The 14,644-nt window shown below is 49.4% G+C and overlaps 2 protein-coding genes across 2 annotated transcripts in view; one reads left to right on the plus strand and one right to left on the minus strand.

Moving 5' to 3' along the window:
- LOC106595325 (E3 ubiquitin-protein ligase RNF19A) overlaps positions 1 to 14,644 on the plus strand; it is a 66,513-nt gene that overhangs the window by 23,748 nt on the left and 28,121 nt on the right. Inside the window, exon 2 of the mRNA XM_045712133.1 lies at positions 9,540 to 10,373. Within this exon, the coding sequence (XP_045568089.1) occupies positions 9,730 to 10,373 (644 nt within the window). The 5' untranslated portion in view covers positions 9,540 to 9,729. The remainder of the gene's footprint in view (positions 1 to 9,539; positions 10,374 to 14,644) is intronic.
- LOC123732825 (extensin-like) lies at positions 8,653 to 9,731 on the minus strand. The gene is made up of 2 exons (XM_045712127.1): positions 9,678 to 9,731; positions 8,653 to 9,423 (listed from the first exon to the last, which is right to left on the minus strand). Exons 1-2 carry the CDS (start codon positions 9,729 to 9,731, stop codon positions 8,653 to 8,655), a joined length of 825 nt encoding a protein of 274 aa, XP_045568083.1.

Genomic DNA, 14,644 nt, shown 5'->3' on the forward strand with positions numbered 1-14,644 from the left:
ACCGGTACAGAGTCAATGTGGAGGCTATATACAGGGGGGTACCGGTACAGAGTCAATGTGGAGGCTATATACAGGGGGGTACCGGTACAGAGTCAATGTGGAGGCTATATACAGGGGGTACCGGTACAGAGTCAATGTGGAGGCTATATACAGGGGGTACCGGTACAGAGTCAATGTGGAGGCTATATACAGGGGGTACCGGTACAGAGTCAATGTGCGGGGCCACAGATTAGTTGAGGTAATATGTACATGTAGGTAGATGTGCCAGGTTAACCCGGAGCGCCTGTAGCTAGCCAGGTTAACCCCGGAGCGCCTGTAGCTAGCCAGGTTAACCCCGGAGCGCCTGTAGCTAGCCAGGTTATCCCCGGAGCGCCTGTAGCTAGCCAGGTTATCCCCGGAGCGCCTGTAGCTAGCCAGGTTAACCCCGGAGCGCCTGTAGCTAGCCAGGTTAACCCCGGAGCGCCTGTAGCTAGCCGCTCCACACTTGGTCAGTCAGTAGTGGAGCTGGGAGGGACTGATCAACTCCATCTCTAGACCACATCAGTCAGTCTACTGTTATCCTGCCTGTCCTGGCTGTCCCCACTAAAGCCCTAATGTCCTGTCCCCACTAAAGCCCTAAATCCCTGTCCTGTCTGTCCCCACTAAAGCCCTAATGTCCTGTCCCCACTAAAGCCCTGTCCTGTCCCCACTAAAGCCCTGTCCTGTCCCCACTAAAGCCCTGTCTGTCCCCACTAAAGCCCTAATGTCCTGTCCCCACTAAAGCCCTGATGCCCTGTCCTGGCTGTCCTGTCTGTCCCCACTAAAGCCCTAATGTCCTGTCCCCACGAAAGCCCTAATGTCCTGTCCTGGCTGTCCTGTCTGTCCCCACTAAAGCCCTAATGTCCTGTCCCCACTAAAGCCCTGTCCTGTCCCCACTAAAGCCCTGTCCTGTCCCCACTAAAGCCCTGTCCTGTCCCCACTAAAGCCCTGTCCTGTCCCCACTAAAGCCCTGTCCTGTCCCCACTAAAGCCCTGTCCTGTCCCCACTAAAGCCCTAATGTCCTGTCCCCACTAAAGCCCTAATGTCCTGTCCCCACTAAAGCCCTGTCCTGTCCCCACTAAAGCCCTGTCCTGTCCCCACTAAAGCCCTGTCCTGTCCCCACTAAAGCCCTAATGTCCTGTCCCCACTAAAGCCCTGTCCTGTCCCCACTAAAGCCCTAATGTCCTGTCCCCACTAAAGCCCTAATGTCCTGTCCCCACTAAAGCCCTGTCCTGTCCCCACTAAAGCCCTGTCCTGTCCCCACTAAAGCCCTGTCCTGTCCCCACTAAAGCCCTGTCCTGTCCCCACTAAAGCCCTGTCTGTCCCCACTAAAGCCCTAATGTCCTGTCCCCACTAAAGCCCTAAAGCCCTAATACCCTGTCTGTCCCCACTAAAGCCCTAATTCCCTGGCCATGTGTCACTCCATTCCCCCACAGCAGCACAGGAATGTGCAGAAGGTCTGAATAGACCAGAGCGGGATCAGAAGGTCTGAATAGACCAGAGCGGGATCAGAAGGTCTGAATAGACCAGAGCGGGATCAGAAGGTCTGAATAGACCAGAGCGGGATCAGAAGGTCTGAATAGACCAGAGCGGGATCAGAAGGTCTGAATAGACCAGAGCGGGATCAGAAGGTCTGAATAGACCAGAGCGGGATCAGAAGGTCTGAATAGACCAGAGCGGGATCAGAAGGTCTGAATAGACCAGAGCGGGATCAGAAGGTCTGAATAGACCAGAGCGGGATCAGAAGGTCTGAATAGACCAGAGCGGGATCAGAAGGTCTGAATAGACCAGAGCGGGATCAGAAGGTCTGAATAGACCAGAGCGGGATCAGAAGGTCTGAATAGACCAGAGCGGGATCAGAAGGTCTGAATAGACCAGAGCGGGATCAGAAGGTCTGAATAGACCAGAGCGGGATCAGAATGCGCAGAAGGTCTGAATAGACCAGAGCGGGATCAGAATGCGCAGAAGGTCTGAATAGACCAGAGCGGGATCAGAATGCGCAGAAGGTCTGAATAGACCAGAGCGGGATCAGAATGCGCAGAAGGTCTGAATAGACCAGAGCGGGATCAGAATGCGCAGAAGGTCTGAATAGACCAGAGCGGGATCAGAATGCGCAGAAGGTCTGAATAGACCAGAGCGGGATCAGAAGGTCTGAATAGACCAGAGCGGGATCAGAAGGTCTGAATAGACCAGAGCGGGATCAGAATGCGCAGAGGGTCTGAATAGACCAGAGCGGGATCAGAATGCGCAGAGGGTCTGAATAGACCAGAGCGGGATCAGAATGCGCAGAAGGTCTGAATAGACCAGAGCGGGATCAGAATGCGCAGAAGGTCTGAATAGACCAGAGCGGGATCAGAATGCGCAGAAGGTCTGAATAGACCAGAGCGGGATCAGAATGCGCAGAAGGTCTGAATAGACCAGAGCGGGATCAGAATGCGCAGAAGGTCTGAATAGACCAGAGCGGGATCAGAATGCGCAGAAGGTCTGAATAGACCAGAGCGGGATCAGAATGCGCAGAAGGTCTGAATAGACCAGAGCGGGATCAGAATGCGCAGAAGGTCTGAATAGACCAGAGCGGGATCAGAATGCGCAGAAGGTCTGAATAGACCAGAGCGGGATCAGAATGCGCAGAAGGTCTGAATAGACCAGAGCGGGATCAGAATGTGCAGACGGTCTGAATAGACCAGAGCGGGATCAGAATGTGCAGAAGGTCTGAATAGACCAGAGCGGGATCAGAATGTGTCCACTTTGCTCTCTCCAGAGAGGTTATGACTGTGGTCTGCTGTTTGTTTTAAGGGGTTTAGTGTTGTGAGCATCTGCTGGGGGCTGCTGGGAGCTGCTGGGGGCTGCTGGGGGCTGCTGGGACCTGCTGGGACCTGCTGGGGCCTGCTGGTCCATAACCCTGGACTGTTGTGACGGACACATCTATTTACACTGGAATCTCTCCTGTTTGATACGGATATGTCTGTACTTTCATTATGTCATGGGGCGTTGTGGTTCTGGACTGGGCCTGTCAGTCTGGTTTCATTATGTCACGGGGCGTTGTGGTTCTGGACCGGGCCTGTCAGTCTGGTTTCATTATGTCGTTGTGGTTCTGGACTGGGCCTGTCAGTCTGGTTTCATTATGACACCGACGGTGTGGTTCTGGACTGGGCCTGTCAGTCTGGTTTCATTATGTCACGGGCGGTATCGTTGTGGTTCTGGACTGGGCCTGTCAGTCTGGTTTCATTATGTCGTTGTGGTTCTGGACTGGGCCTGTCAGTCTGGTTTCATTATGTCACGGGCGGTGTGGTTCTGAACCGGGCCTGACAGTCTGGTTTCATTATGTCACGGGCGGTGTGGTTCTGGACTGGGCCTGTCAGTCTGGTTTCATTATGTCGTTGTGGTTCTGGACTGGGCCTGACAGTCTGGTTTCATTATGTCACGGGCGGTGTGGTTCTGGACTGGGCCTGTCAGTCTGGTTTCTGTATCTAAGCTCGGTGCCTCATTTGGAGCTCGTGGGCCCAACTATGTCGTCCATCGATGTATCTGGCTACTGGAGTGTCTCTGATCCTCATCTGGAAGGGATTTATCTGAAGGTGTAGGAGGTCTGTGTTCCTCTCGGCCTGGACCTCGTCTCACGCTGCCAGACACCATAGAAGAAGCCTGAGAGGTCATTGTTGGCGTGCCACTCTGGCTGTGGGTGGCGCGTTCTCTCACCACCCGACATATATGGGCCTGTCTGTGGGTCTAGTTGAAGCCCACTGGGGTGGCTGTAAAATGGAGACCCACAGAGTACCACTGGTAACTGAGCAAAGGTGCTGTCTTACATCCCCCAGTCAGGAGGAAACCCTCCCTGTTGTATCTGAGGGTCAGTCAGTCAGGAGGAAACCCTCCCTGTTGTATCTGAGGGCCAGTCAGTCAGGAGGAAACCCTCCCTGTTGTATCTGAGGGCCAGTCAGCCAGGAGGAAGCCCTCCCTGTTGTATCTGAGGGCCAGTCAGTCAGGAGGAAACCATTTTACATTTACATTTTAGTCATTTAGCAGACGCTCTTATCCAGAGCGACTTACAGTAGTACATTTCTTTTTTTTTTTTCGTACTGGCCCCGTGGGAATCGAACCCACGGGAATCGAACCCACGAAACCCTCCCTGTTGTATCTGAGGGCCAGTCAGTCAGTCAGGAGGAAACCCTCCCTGTTGTATCTGAGGGTCAGTCAGTCAGGAGGAAACCCTCCCTGTTGTATCTGAGGGCCAGTCAGTCAGGAGGAAACCCTCCCTGTTGTATCTGAGGGTCAGTCAGTCAGTCAGGAGGAAACCCTCCCTGTTGTATCTGAGGGCCAGTCAGCCAGGAGGAAACCCTCCCTGTTGTATCTGAGGGTCAGTCACTCAGGAGGAAACCCTCCCTGTTGTATCTGAGGGCCAGTCAGCCAGGAGGAAACCCTCCCTGTTGTATCTGAGGGCCAGTCAGTCAGGAGGAAACCCTCCCTGTTGTATCTGAGGGCCAGTCAGTCAGGAGGAAACCCTCCCTGTTGTATCTGAGGGAGGTCTGGGGGGGAGGTGGTGGACGGGAGGTCTGGGGGGGTAGAAGGGATGAGATCTCAGCTTGTTGAAGGGTGCTGATGCTAGATGGTATCTTCCTGCGGTTGTATGGTGAATGGTGCTAATGCTAGATGGTATCTTCCTGCGGTTGTATGGTGAATGGTGCTGATGCTAGATGGTATCTTCCTGCGGTTGTATGGTGAATGGTGCTGATGCTAGATGGTATCTTCCTGCGGTTGTATGGTGAATGGTGCTGATGCTAGATGGTATCTTCCTGCGGTTGTATGGTGAATGGTGCTGATGCTAGATGGTATCTTCCTGCGGTTGTATGGTGAATGGTGCTGATGCTAGATGGTATCTTCCTGCGGTTGTATGGTGAATGGTGCTGATGCTAGATGGTATCTTCCTGCGGTTGTATGGTGCTGATGCTAGATGGTATCTTCCTGCGGTTGTATGGTGAATGGTGCTGATGCTAGATGGTATCTTCCGAGGCACGCAGGGCTTCGTTAGTCGTTGCTGTTCCTGCGTCACGCGTCCATGTTTTGGGAAACATATTTTCCTGTGTTTATTTAAGCTGCAGATTAAGACTGGATTCCAGTAACATACAGGCAGCGGAGCGGTCTGGAGAGTAAAGGCAGGAAGAAGGAGTTTTTAGACTTATTAACCTAGACTTAGTTACCTAGAAGTACAAACATAGTTGTGTTTTTCGGGTTATTACATGAATTTATATCCGGAAGTTTTCTAAACTTACCCACAATGCACTTTTTTTTTCTCAACGTCATACAGAGTTCGTATGCTAGCTCGGTAGCTAGCTCACGCTGGCTAACTAATTACATTCCAGACCAAGTGTTGGCGGTGGTGAGCTACAGTCCTACCAATCACAGGAAGTGTGACGTAAACAAGGAACAGGTATGCAGCAGGCTCCTCACCTACCTTGTGGCTGTGTTATCTAGCGGGTACCCCTTTAATTAAAACAGCAGGCTCCTCACCTACCTTGTGGCTGTGTTATCTAGCGGGAACCCCTTTAATTAAAACAGCAGGCTCCTCACCTACCTTGTGGCTGTGTTATCTAGCGGGAACCCCTTTAATTAACACAGCATGCTCCTCACCTACCTTGTGGCTGTGTTATCTAGCGGGAACCCCTTTAATTAACACAGCAGGCTCCTCACCTACCTTGTGGCTGTGTTATCTAGCGGGAACCCCTTTAATTAAAACAGCAGGCTCTGGTTCCTCCTTGTGGCTGTGTTATCTAGCGGGAACCCCTTTAATTAACACAGCAGGCTCCTCACCTACCTTGTGGCTGTGTTATCTAGCGGGAACCCCTTTAATTAACACAGCAGGCTCCTCACCTACCTTGTGGCTGTGTTATCTAGCGGGAACCCCTTTAATTAACACAGCAGGCTCCTCACCTACCTTGTGGCTGTGTTATCTAGCGGGAACCCCTTTAATTAACACAGCAGGCTCCCCACCTACCTTGTGGCTGTGTTATCTAGCGGGAACCCCTTTAATTAACACAGCAGGCTCCTCACCTACCTTGTGGCTGTGTTATCTAGCGGGAACCCCTTTAATTAACACAGCATGCTCCTCACCTACCTTGTGGCTGTGTTATCTAGCGGGAACCCCTTTAATTAACACAGCATGCTCCTCACCTACCTTGTGGCTGTGTTATCTAGCGGGAACCCCTTTAATTAACACAGCATGCTCCCTCTCTCTCCCTCCCTCCCTCCCTCTCCCCTCCCTCTCCCCCTCCCTCTCCCCCTCCCTCTCTCCCCCTCCCTCTGTCCCCCTCCCTCTCTCTCTCTCTCTCTCTCTCTCTCTCTCCCCCTCTCTCTCTCTCCCCCTCTCTCTCTCTCCCCCTCTCTCCCTCTCTCTCTCCTCCCTCCCCCCCTCTCTCTCTCGCTCTCTCTCTCTCTCTCCCCTCTCTCTCGCTCCCTCTTCCCCTCCCTCTCCCCCTCCCTCTCTCCCCCTCCGTCTCTCTCTGTCTCTCTCCCCCTCTCTCTGTCTCTCTCCCCTGTCTCTCTCTCTCCCCTGTCTCTCTCTCTCCCCTGTCTCTCTCTCTCCCCTGTCTCTCTCTCTCCCCTGTCTCTCTCCCCCTGTCTCTCTCGCTCGCTCTCTCTCTCTCCCCCCTCTCTCTCTCTCTCTCAGGCCTGTGCTCAGCTGGTTCTAATCTATCGTCTTAATAAAGCTGTGTGAGGAGTTTGAATAAACTCCTCTCTGCTGATTTCAGTTCTTATCCAGATGGGCTGAGTGTTTCGTTCTGCGAGGATACTGAAACCCTGTCTCTGTCTGGAGACGGGCTAGCTAGTTGACCTGTTTCCCCCCCCCCCCCCTCATCAGAATAACACAGTACTACTTACTCTACATCTGCCCCTGGTGATGAACACATACCAACCAGTACAGCTGTCAGGACAATCTGACAATAATGCAATATCCTCTATTCTCTCTCCTTTTTGGAAAAGCACTGTCCTTCTCTCACTCGTCGTTTTTTTGGGGGGGAGAAACCTCTTGTGTTATTTCACCGTAGTCGTTAGGGTTCAGAGCCCTAAAGGAGGAACTGCACAATGGTTAGGAGGTAATATCCTGGAGGAAGATCTGAGGGCTCTTCTCCTCAGAAGGCTGTTCTGTAGAGGACTATAGGGTAATTCCACGGTAGAGGACTATAGGGTAATTCCACAGTAAAGGACTATAGAGTAATTCCACGGTAGAGGACTATAGGGTAATTCCACAGTAGAGGACTATAGGGTAATTCCACAGTGAAGGACTATAGGGTAATTCCACGGTAGAGGACTATATGGTAATTCCACGGTAGAGGACTATAGGGTAATTCCACAGTAGAGGACTATAGGGTAATCCCACAGTAAAGGAATTGCTCTGAGGATCAGATGTGTCACTTAAAGCTGCAATGTGTCACTTTTTTGGGCGACCTGACCAAATTCACATAGAAATGTGTGTTTATAGATCTGTCATTCTCATTGAAAGCAAGTCTCTAAGAAGCCGTAGATCTTTTCTATGTGCGCTATTTCTATACCTCCTGTTCTTAAGTTCATTTTTTGCCGTCTTTTACTTTCGGTTTTGTACACCAGCTGAGAATACTATGATACGGTTACGGAAAATATATTTCACAGCGGTTTTAGACGGCACAATGATTATCTATATTATGCATTGCTTGTTTTGTCACAAACTGAAAATTAGGTGAAATATTAGAAGTTTAGCAACCAGGAAATGGAGATATTTCTACATAGTGCACCTTTAAAAAAAAAATGTATAATAATAATGTCTGCCAAACAAAAAAACATTGATTTTTAAAGTTGAACAAAAATCATACAACTCTATGCACAATGATTACTTTTAACAATTCATATTGAACATTTTACAAAAACACATTTTAGTGGAAGACTTTGTTAAAAAAAAATAATAATAATAATAATAATAATTCTGTTATAATCTCCCTCCAGTTTGTGTTCACGTCTGCTCTGAAATGAAGATTCAACTCTCAGCAGAAAGAGTGGGGTGTCAGCTATGACATCACACATTCACTGTCAACTAATCTCTTGTTGTTATTGAAGTACGTTAAGTTAAGTGGATTTACACCCTGGAACTGAATGGCATCCTGGGTCCCTGATCTGTACTGCAGAGATATGCAACGTGATGGATAATGAATGGCATTTTCTTCATGGTGGGGAGGCAGGTAGCCTAGTGGTTAGAGTATTGGGCCAGTAACCGAAAGGTTGCTAGATCGAATCCCAAATAACCCCAAGCGTACTTCTAAAGTTGTTGCAAAATGGCTTAAGGACAACAAAGTCAAGGTATTGGAGTGGCCATCACAAAGCCCTGACCTCAATCCCATAGAAAATGTGTGGGCAGAACTGAAAAAGCGTGTGCGAGCAAGGAGGCCTACAAACCTGACTCAGTTACACCAGCTCTGTCAGGAGGAATGGGCCAAAATTCACCCAACTTATTGTGGGAAGCTTGTGGAAGGCTAACCGAAACGTTTGACCCAAGTTAAACAATTTAAAGGCAATGCTACCAAATACTAATTGAGTGTATGTAAACTTCTGACCCACTGGGAATGTGATGAAAGAAACAAACACTAGACGGTAGTGGGGGACAGTACACTAGACGGTAGGTAGTGGGGGACGGTACACTAGACGGTAGCGGGGACGGTAGCGGGGACGGTAGGTAGTGGGGGACAGTACACTAGACGGTAGCGGGGACAGTACACTAGACGGTAGCGGGGGACAGTACACTAGACGGTAGCGGGGACGGTACGCTGGACGGTAGCGGGGACAGTACACTAGACGGTAGCGGGGACGGTACACTAGACGGTAGGGTAGCGGGGGAGCGGGACGGTACGCTAGACGGTAGCGGGGGACGGTACGCTGGACAGTAGCGGAGGACAGTACACTAGAGCGGTAGTGGGAGACGGTACACTGGACGGTAGCGGGGGACGGTACGCTGGACGGTAGCGGGGACGGTAGCGGGGACAGTACGCTGGACGGTAGCGGGGGACGGTACGCTGGACGGTAGCGGGGGACGGTACGCTGGACGGTAGCGGGGGACGGTACGCTGGACGGTAGCGGGGGACGGTACGCTGGACGGTAGCGGGGGACGGTACGCTGGACGGTAGCGGGGGACAGTACACTGGACGGTAGCGGACGGTAGCGGGGACGGTAGCGGGGGACGGTAGCGGGGACGGTACGCTGGACGGCAGTAGCGGGGACGGACCGGACGGTAGCGGGGGACGGTAACGCTGGACGGTAGCGGGGACGGTACGCTGGACGGTAGCGGGGGACGGTGCGCTGGACGGTAGGTAGCGGGGGACGGTGCGCTGGACGGTAGGTAGCGGGGGACGGTGCGCTGGACGGTAGGTAGCGGGGGACGGTAACCTGGACGGTAGCGGGGGACGGTAGCGGGGGACGGTACGCTGGACGGTAGCGGGGGACGTAGATGCTTGGTGTTTTTAATATTTATTAACAGTTTGTTCCGTCTCGTTTCTCCTCAGACTGACAGAACAAGGAGCCCCTCTGAGCCCCGAAGACCCAGGAAAGGACTGACGACAACCACCATGGCTTAAACCCTGCGTGCCTCCCTAGACACCTGTCCCCCTTCCCCTCTCCCCTCTCCCCCCGGCCTCCCTAACCCTGTCCATGTGAGGGGTTGGGCAGCGCCCCCCCCAGAATCCCTCTGGAGACATGATGAACCTTCAGAAGCACCAAACCATGGACTCTGACCGGGACCTTCAGTCCTCCTCAGTCAGCCTGCCTTCCGTCAAGAAGGCCCCCAAGAAGAGACGCCTGTCCGTGGGGAACCTGTTCAGACGGCGCCGGGACCCCAAGAGGAAGTCCAAGGAGCTCCGAGGAGGAGGAGGAGGAGGAGGAGGAGAAGGAGGGGTGGATGGCATCGCCAGCACAGACGGCACCCACTCAGACCTCATGCTAAACGATAAGAACTCTGCCTTCTCAGTAGCAGGAGCTGCCTGCACCTCCTCCTCCCTCGGGGCGTCCTCTTCCTCCTCCTCCTCCTCCTCTTCCTCCCGGGGTCGAGAGCTGCTCGAGTGCCCTCTGTGCCTTCTACGTCACTCTCGGGACAGTTTCCCAGACATCATGACCTGCCACCACCGCTCCTGTGCTGATTGCCTGCGCCAATACTTACGGATAGAGATCAGTGAGTCGCGCGTCAACATCAGCTGTCCAGAGTGCTCTGAGAGGTTCAACCCCCACGACATCCGCATCATCCTGGGAGACCAGCCCCTCATGGAGAAGTACGAGGAGTTCATGTTGAGGCGATGGCTGGTGGCCGACCCAGACTGCCGCTGGTGCCCCGCCCCAGACTGCGGGTAAGAAGCTCAGCTCAGCTCAGACACACAGGGCAGACTGCTGGTAAGAAGCTCAGACACACACAGGGCAGACTGCTGGTAAGAACCTGAGCTCAGACAGACACACACAGGGCAGACTGCTGGTAAGAAGCTGAGCTCAGACAGACACACACAGGGGCAGACTGCTGGTAAGAACCTGAGCTCAGACAGACACACACAGGGCAGACTGCTGGTAAGAACCTCAGGCAATGTGCAGTGATAATGTATTGGGCCTACAGCCTACTGAGCATAGTCAATGTGCAGTGATAATGTATTGGGCATGTAGCCTACTGCACAAACCTCATTGCTGTTTTTAATTGGTTAATGTTGAGCGGTATATCTCGACCTGCATTTTTACTTAAAGTGATCTTGACTCAGAAAAGGTTGGTGACCACTGGTCTAAGAGAAGGCTTTGAACCAAATACAATGCTTTTGGTTTTTGATGTATTTTAACCCAATTTTATTGTTAACTACCCATTCTGACACTGTCTGTAACTCCTTGCTAAGAGTCTGTGAGCTAACTGGCTGTAGGTGCTGATGTGAAGAGTGTGCAATCATCAGCATACAAAGTCATTTTAGCTTCTTTTAAGACAAGGGGCAAATCATTTGTAAAAAAAGAGTAACAGCCCAAGGCAACTGCCCTGAGGGACACCGCACATACAGTGCCTTCGGAAAGTATTCAGACCCCTTGAAGTTTTTCAAAATTTGGTTACGGCCCTTTTCTAAAATGGATAAAATATTTTATTTTAAATCTTCAACAATCTACAAACAATCTACATCACAATACCCCATAATGACATCACAATACCCCATAATGACATCACAATACCCCATAATGACATCACAATACCCCATAATGACATCAGAATACCCCATAAGGAGAAAGCGAAAACAAGTATTCAGACCCTTTGCTATGAGACTGTAAATTGAGCTCAGGTGCATCCTGTTTCCATTAAACATCCTTGATGTTTCTACAACTTGATTGGAGTCCACCGGTGGTAAATTAAATTGATTGGACATGATTTCGAAAGGCAAAGCCTTGAGGTCGAAGGAATTGTCCGTAGAGCTCAGAGACAGGATTGTACCGAGGCACAGATTGGGGGAAGGGTGCCAAAACAATTCTGCAGCCTTGAAGGTCCCCAAGAACACAGTGGCCTCCATCGTTCTTAAATGGAAGAAGTTTGGGACCACCAAGACTCTTCCTAGAGCTGGCCGCCCGGCTAAACTGAGCAATCAGGGGAGAAGGACCTTGGTAAGGAGGTGACCAAGAAACCGATGGTCACTCTGACAGAGCTCCAGAGTTTCTCTGTGGAGATGGGAGAACCTTCCAGAAGGACAACCATCTCTGCAGCACTCCACCAATCAAGGCCTTTATGGTAGAGTGGCCAGATGGAAGCCACTCCTCAGTAAAAGGCACATGACAGCCCGCTTGGAGTTTGCCAAAAGGCACCTAAAGGACTCTGAGACCATGAGAAACGAGATTCTCTGGTCTGATGAAACCAAGATTGAAGTCTTTGGCCTGAAAGCCAAGCGTCACGTCTGGAAGAAACCAGGCACCAACCCTACGGTGAAGCATGGTGGTGGCAGCATCATGCTGTGGGGATGTTTTTCAGCGGCAGGGACTGGGAGACTAGTCAGGATCGAGGCAAAGATGAACGGAGTAAAGTACAGAGAGATCCTTGATGAAAACCTGCTCCAGAGCACTCAGGACCTCAGACATGGACGAAGGTTCACCTTCCAACAAGAAAACAATCCTGAGCAGAGTCAGTGCAGATACATTTTTTTTGGTAGCTGAAGGAATTATTGGATTTTCTTACCCAAATATGACAATTTGATCATTTCTAAGGTCATAAATCCCCGTATGAATATGGTTTAGTTTGTTTACCAAAGTAATTGATAACTTTCTGCAAGTTATTCACCTCTAAAACAATTAAGTTAGCCATATCCGCCAGCTAGCTCAAAAACTAGCTTGTCTAATGTTACATGGAAACTTCCAGAACAAAAAAGAAATGGAAAATCATCAGATTGACAATTAACAGCAAAAGATGGTGGTATGGTTTTGGGTACTGAATTCACTTCTAATTCATTAGATAACACTGTAGTCAAGGTATCTATTGAACCATCCAATTCTTACTGATCATAAAGTTATATTCTTATCTTTCAATATGAATGGATCTGAAGTTAATAAACTGAAGAGTTATTGGAAACTCAATAGTAGACTGTTGGAAGAGGATCATTTCAAGATGGATGCCAAAGATATTATACAAGAACATTGTAGGAAAGCCCAACTATTTATTTGCAGCTATTATTTAATTTTTTTGAGACTCTTCGATTTTTGGGGGGGTTTTGGTCCAATATAATTAAGACACTTTACAATAATAGTAACAGCTCTGTTAAATTATCCCATGAAACTTCAGAGATTCAACATTAGATGCGGAACTAAACAAGGATGTCCAATTTCTCCTTATTTTTTATTGGTCACACAAGTTATGGCACTTCATGTCAATAAGGATAGTTTTAGGGGTGTTATGGCACTTCATATCAATAAGGATAGTTTTAGGGGTGTTATGGCACTTCATATCAATAAGGATCGTTTTAGGGGTGTTATGGCACTTCATATCAATAAGGATAGTTTTAGGGGTGTTATGACACTTCATATCAATAAGGATAGTTTTAGGGGTGTTATGGCACTTCATATCAATAAGGATAGTTTTAGGGGTGTTATGGCACTTCATATCAATAAGGATAGTTTTAGGGGTGTTATGGCACTTCATATCAATAAGGATAGTTTTAGGGGTGTTATGACACTTCATACCAATAAGGATAGTTTTAGGGGTGTTATGGCACTTCATATCAATAAGGATAGTTTTAGGGGTGTTATGGCACTTCATATCAATAAGGATAGTTTTAGGGGTGTTATGGCACTTCATATCAATAAGGATAGTTTTAGGGGTGTTATGACACTTCATATCAATAAGGATAGTTTTAGGGGTGTTATGACACTTCATATCAATAAGGATAGTTTTAGGGGTGTTATGACACTTCATATCAATAAGGATAGTTTTAGGGGTGCTATGACACTTCATATCAATAAGGATAGTTTTAGGGGTGCTATGACACTTCATATCAATAAGGATAGTTTTAGGGGTGTTATGACACTTCATATCAATAAGGATAGTTTTAGGGGTGTTATGACACTTCATATCAATAAGGATAGTTTTAGGGGTGTTGTGACACTTCATATCAATAAGGATAGTTTTAGGGGTGTTGTGACACTTCATATCAATAAGGATAGTTTTAGGGGTGTTATGACACTTCATATCAATAAGGATAGTTTTAGGGGTGTTATGACACCTCATATCAATAAGGATCGTTTTAGGGGTGTTATGGCACTTCATATCAATAAGGATCGTTTTAGGGGTGTTATGACACTTCATATCAATAAGGATCGTTTTAGGGGTGTTATGACACTTCATATCAATAAGGATAGTTTTAGGGGTGTTATGACACTTCATATCAATAAGGATCGTTTTAGGGCTATTCCGGTACAAGATAAAGAGAGAACATGTTCACAATTGGCTGACGCCATTTTTTGTTGTTGTTGTTGTTGAAAGATCATAATGAAGCCAGGAAAGCTATTGAGTGTTTTAATGCCTTCTCACATGTGTCAGGTTTATCTCTGAACATCAGGAAATATGAATGATTTGTGTTGATGAGATGGCCGCCACACGACTCAGGTTGCTTGGTGTCTGGCACAACAACTTGCTGCCTCTGACTCGCTGAACAAGTATTGGACGACATTTCATGTAATGTTTACTACTAACGACAGCTCTGTAGTCAGAGTGTTTCTGTATTGCTGTCTGGTTTCACCGTGCAGTTGAAAGCGCTGCTGGTCAGAGGGGATTTGGGGAACTTGAGGTCAGTCCAGAATCCAGCCTGTAGAGAGGGACTGACTGAGAGGAGAGAACGCACATGTTGGAGCAGCCAGCTCTGGGAAGGAGGGGCCGATGGTTCCAGCTGAACTTTAGCCCTGCTGGGCTGGGTGGGGCTGTGTGTCAAGAGTACAGGGCTGGAGCAGGAGAGAGACTGGCTACACTATGGGCCCTAAACCCACACACTCAACCCTCCCTGTCTCACTATGGGCCAAACCAACCGTCCTCCCGGTCCTCTTCTCCCTGTCTCACTATGGGCCAAACCAACCGTCCTCCATGATGCTATTAACATGAGACAGCAACAACCAACCGTCCTCCTGC

This window comes from Salmo salar, unplaced genomic scaffold, assembly GCF_905237065.1.
Source record: "Salmo salar unplaced genomic scaffold, Ssal_v3.1, whole genome shotgun sequence".
Taxonomy (NCBI): Eukaryota; Metazoa; Chordata; class Actinopteri; order Salmoniformes; family Salmonidae; genus Salmo; species Salmo salar.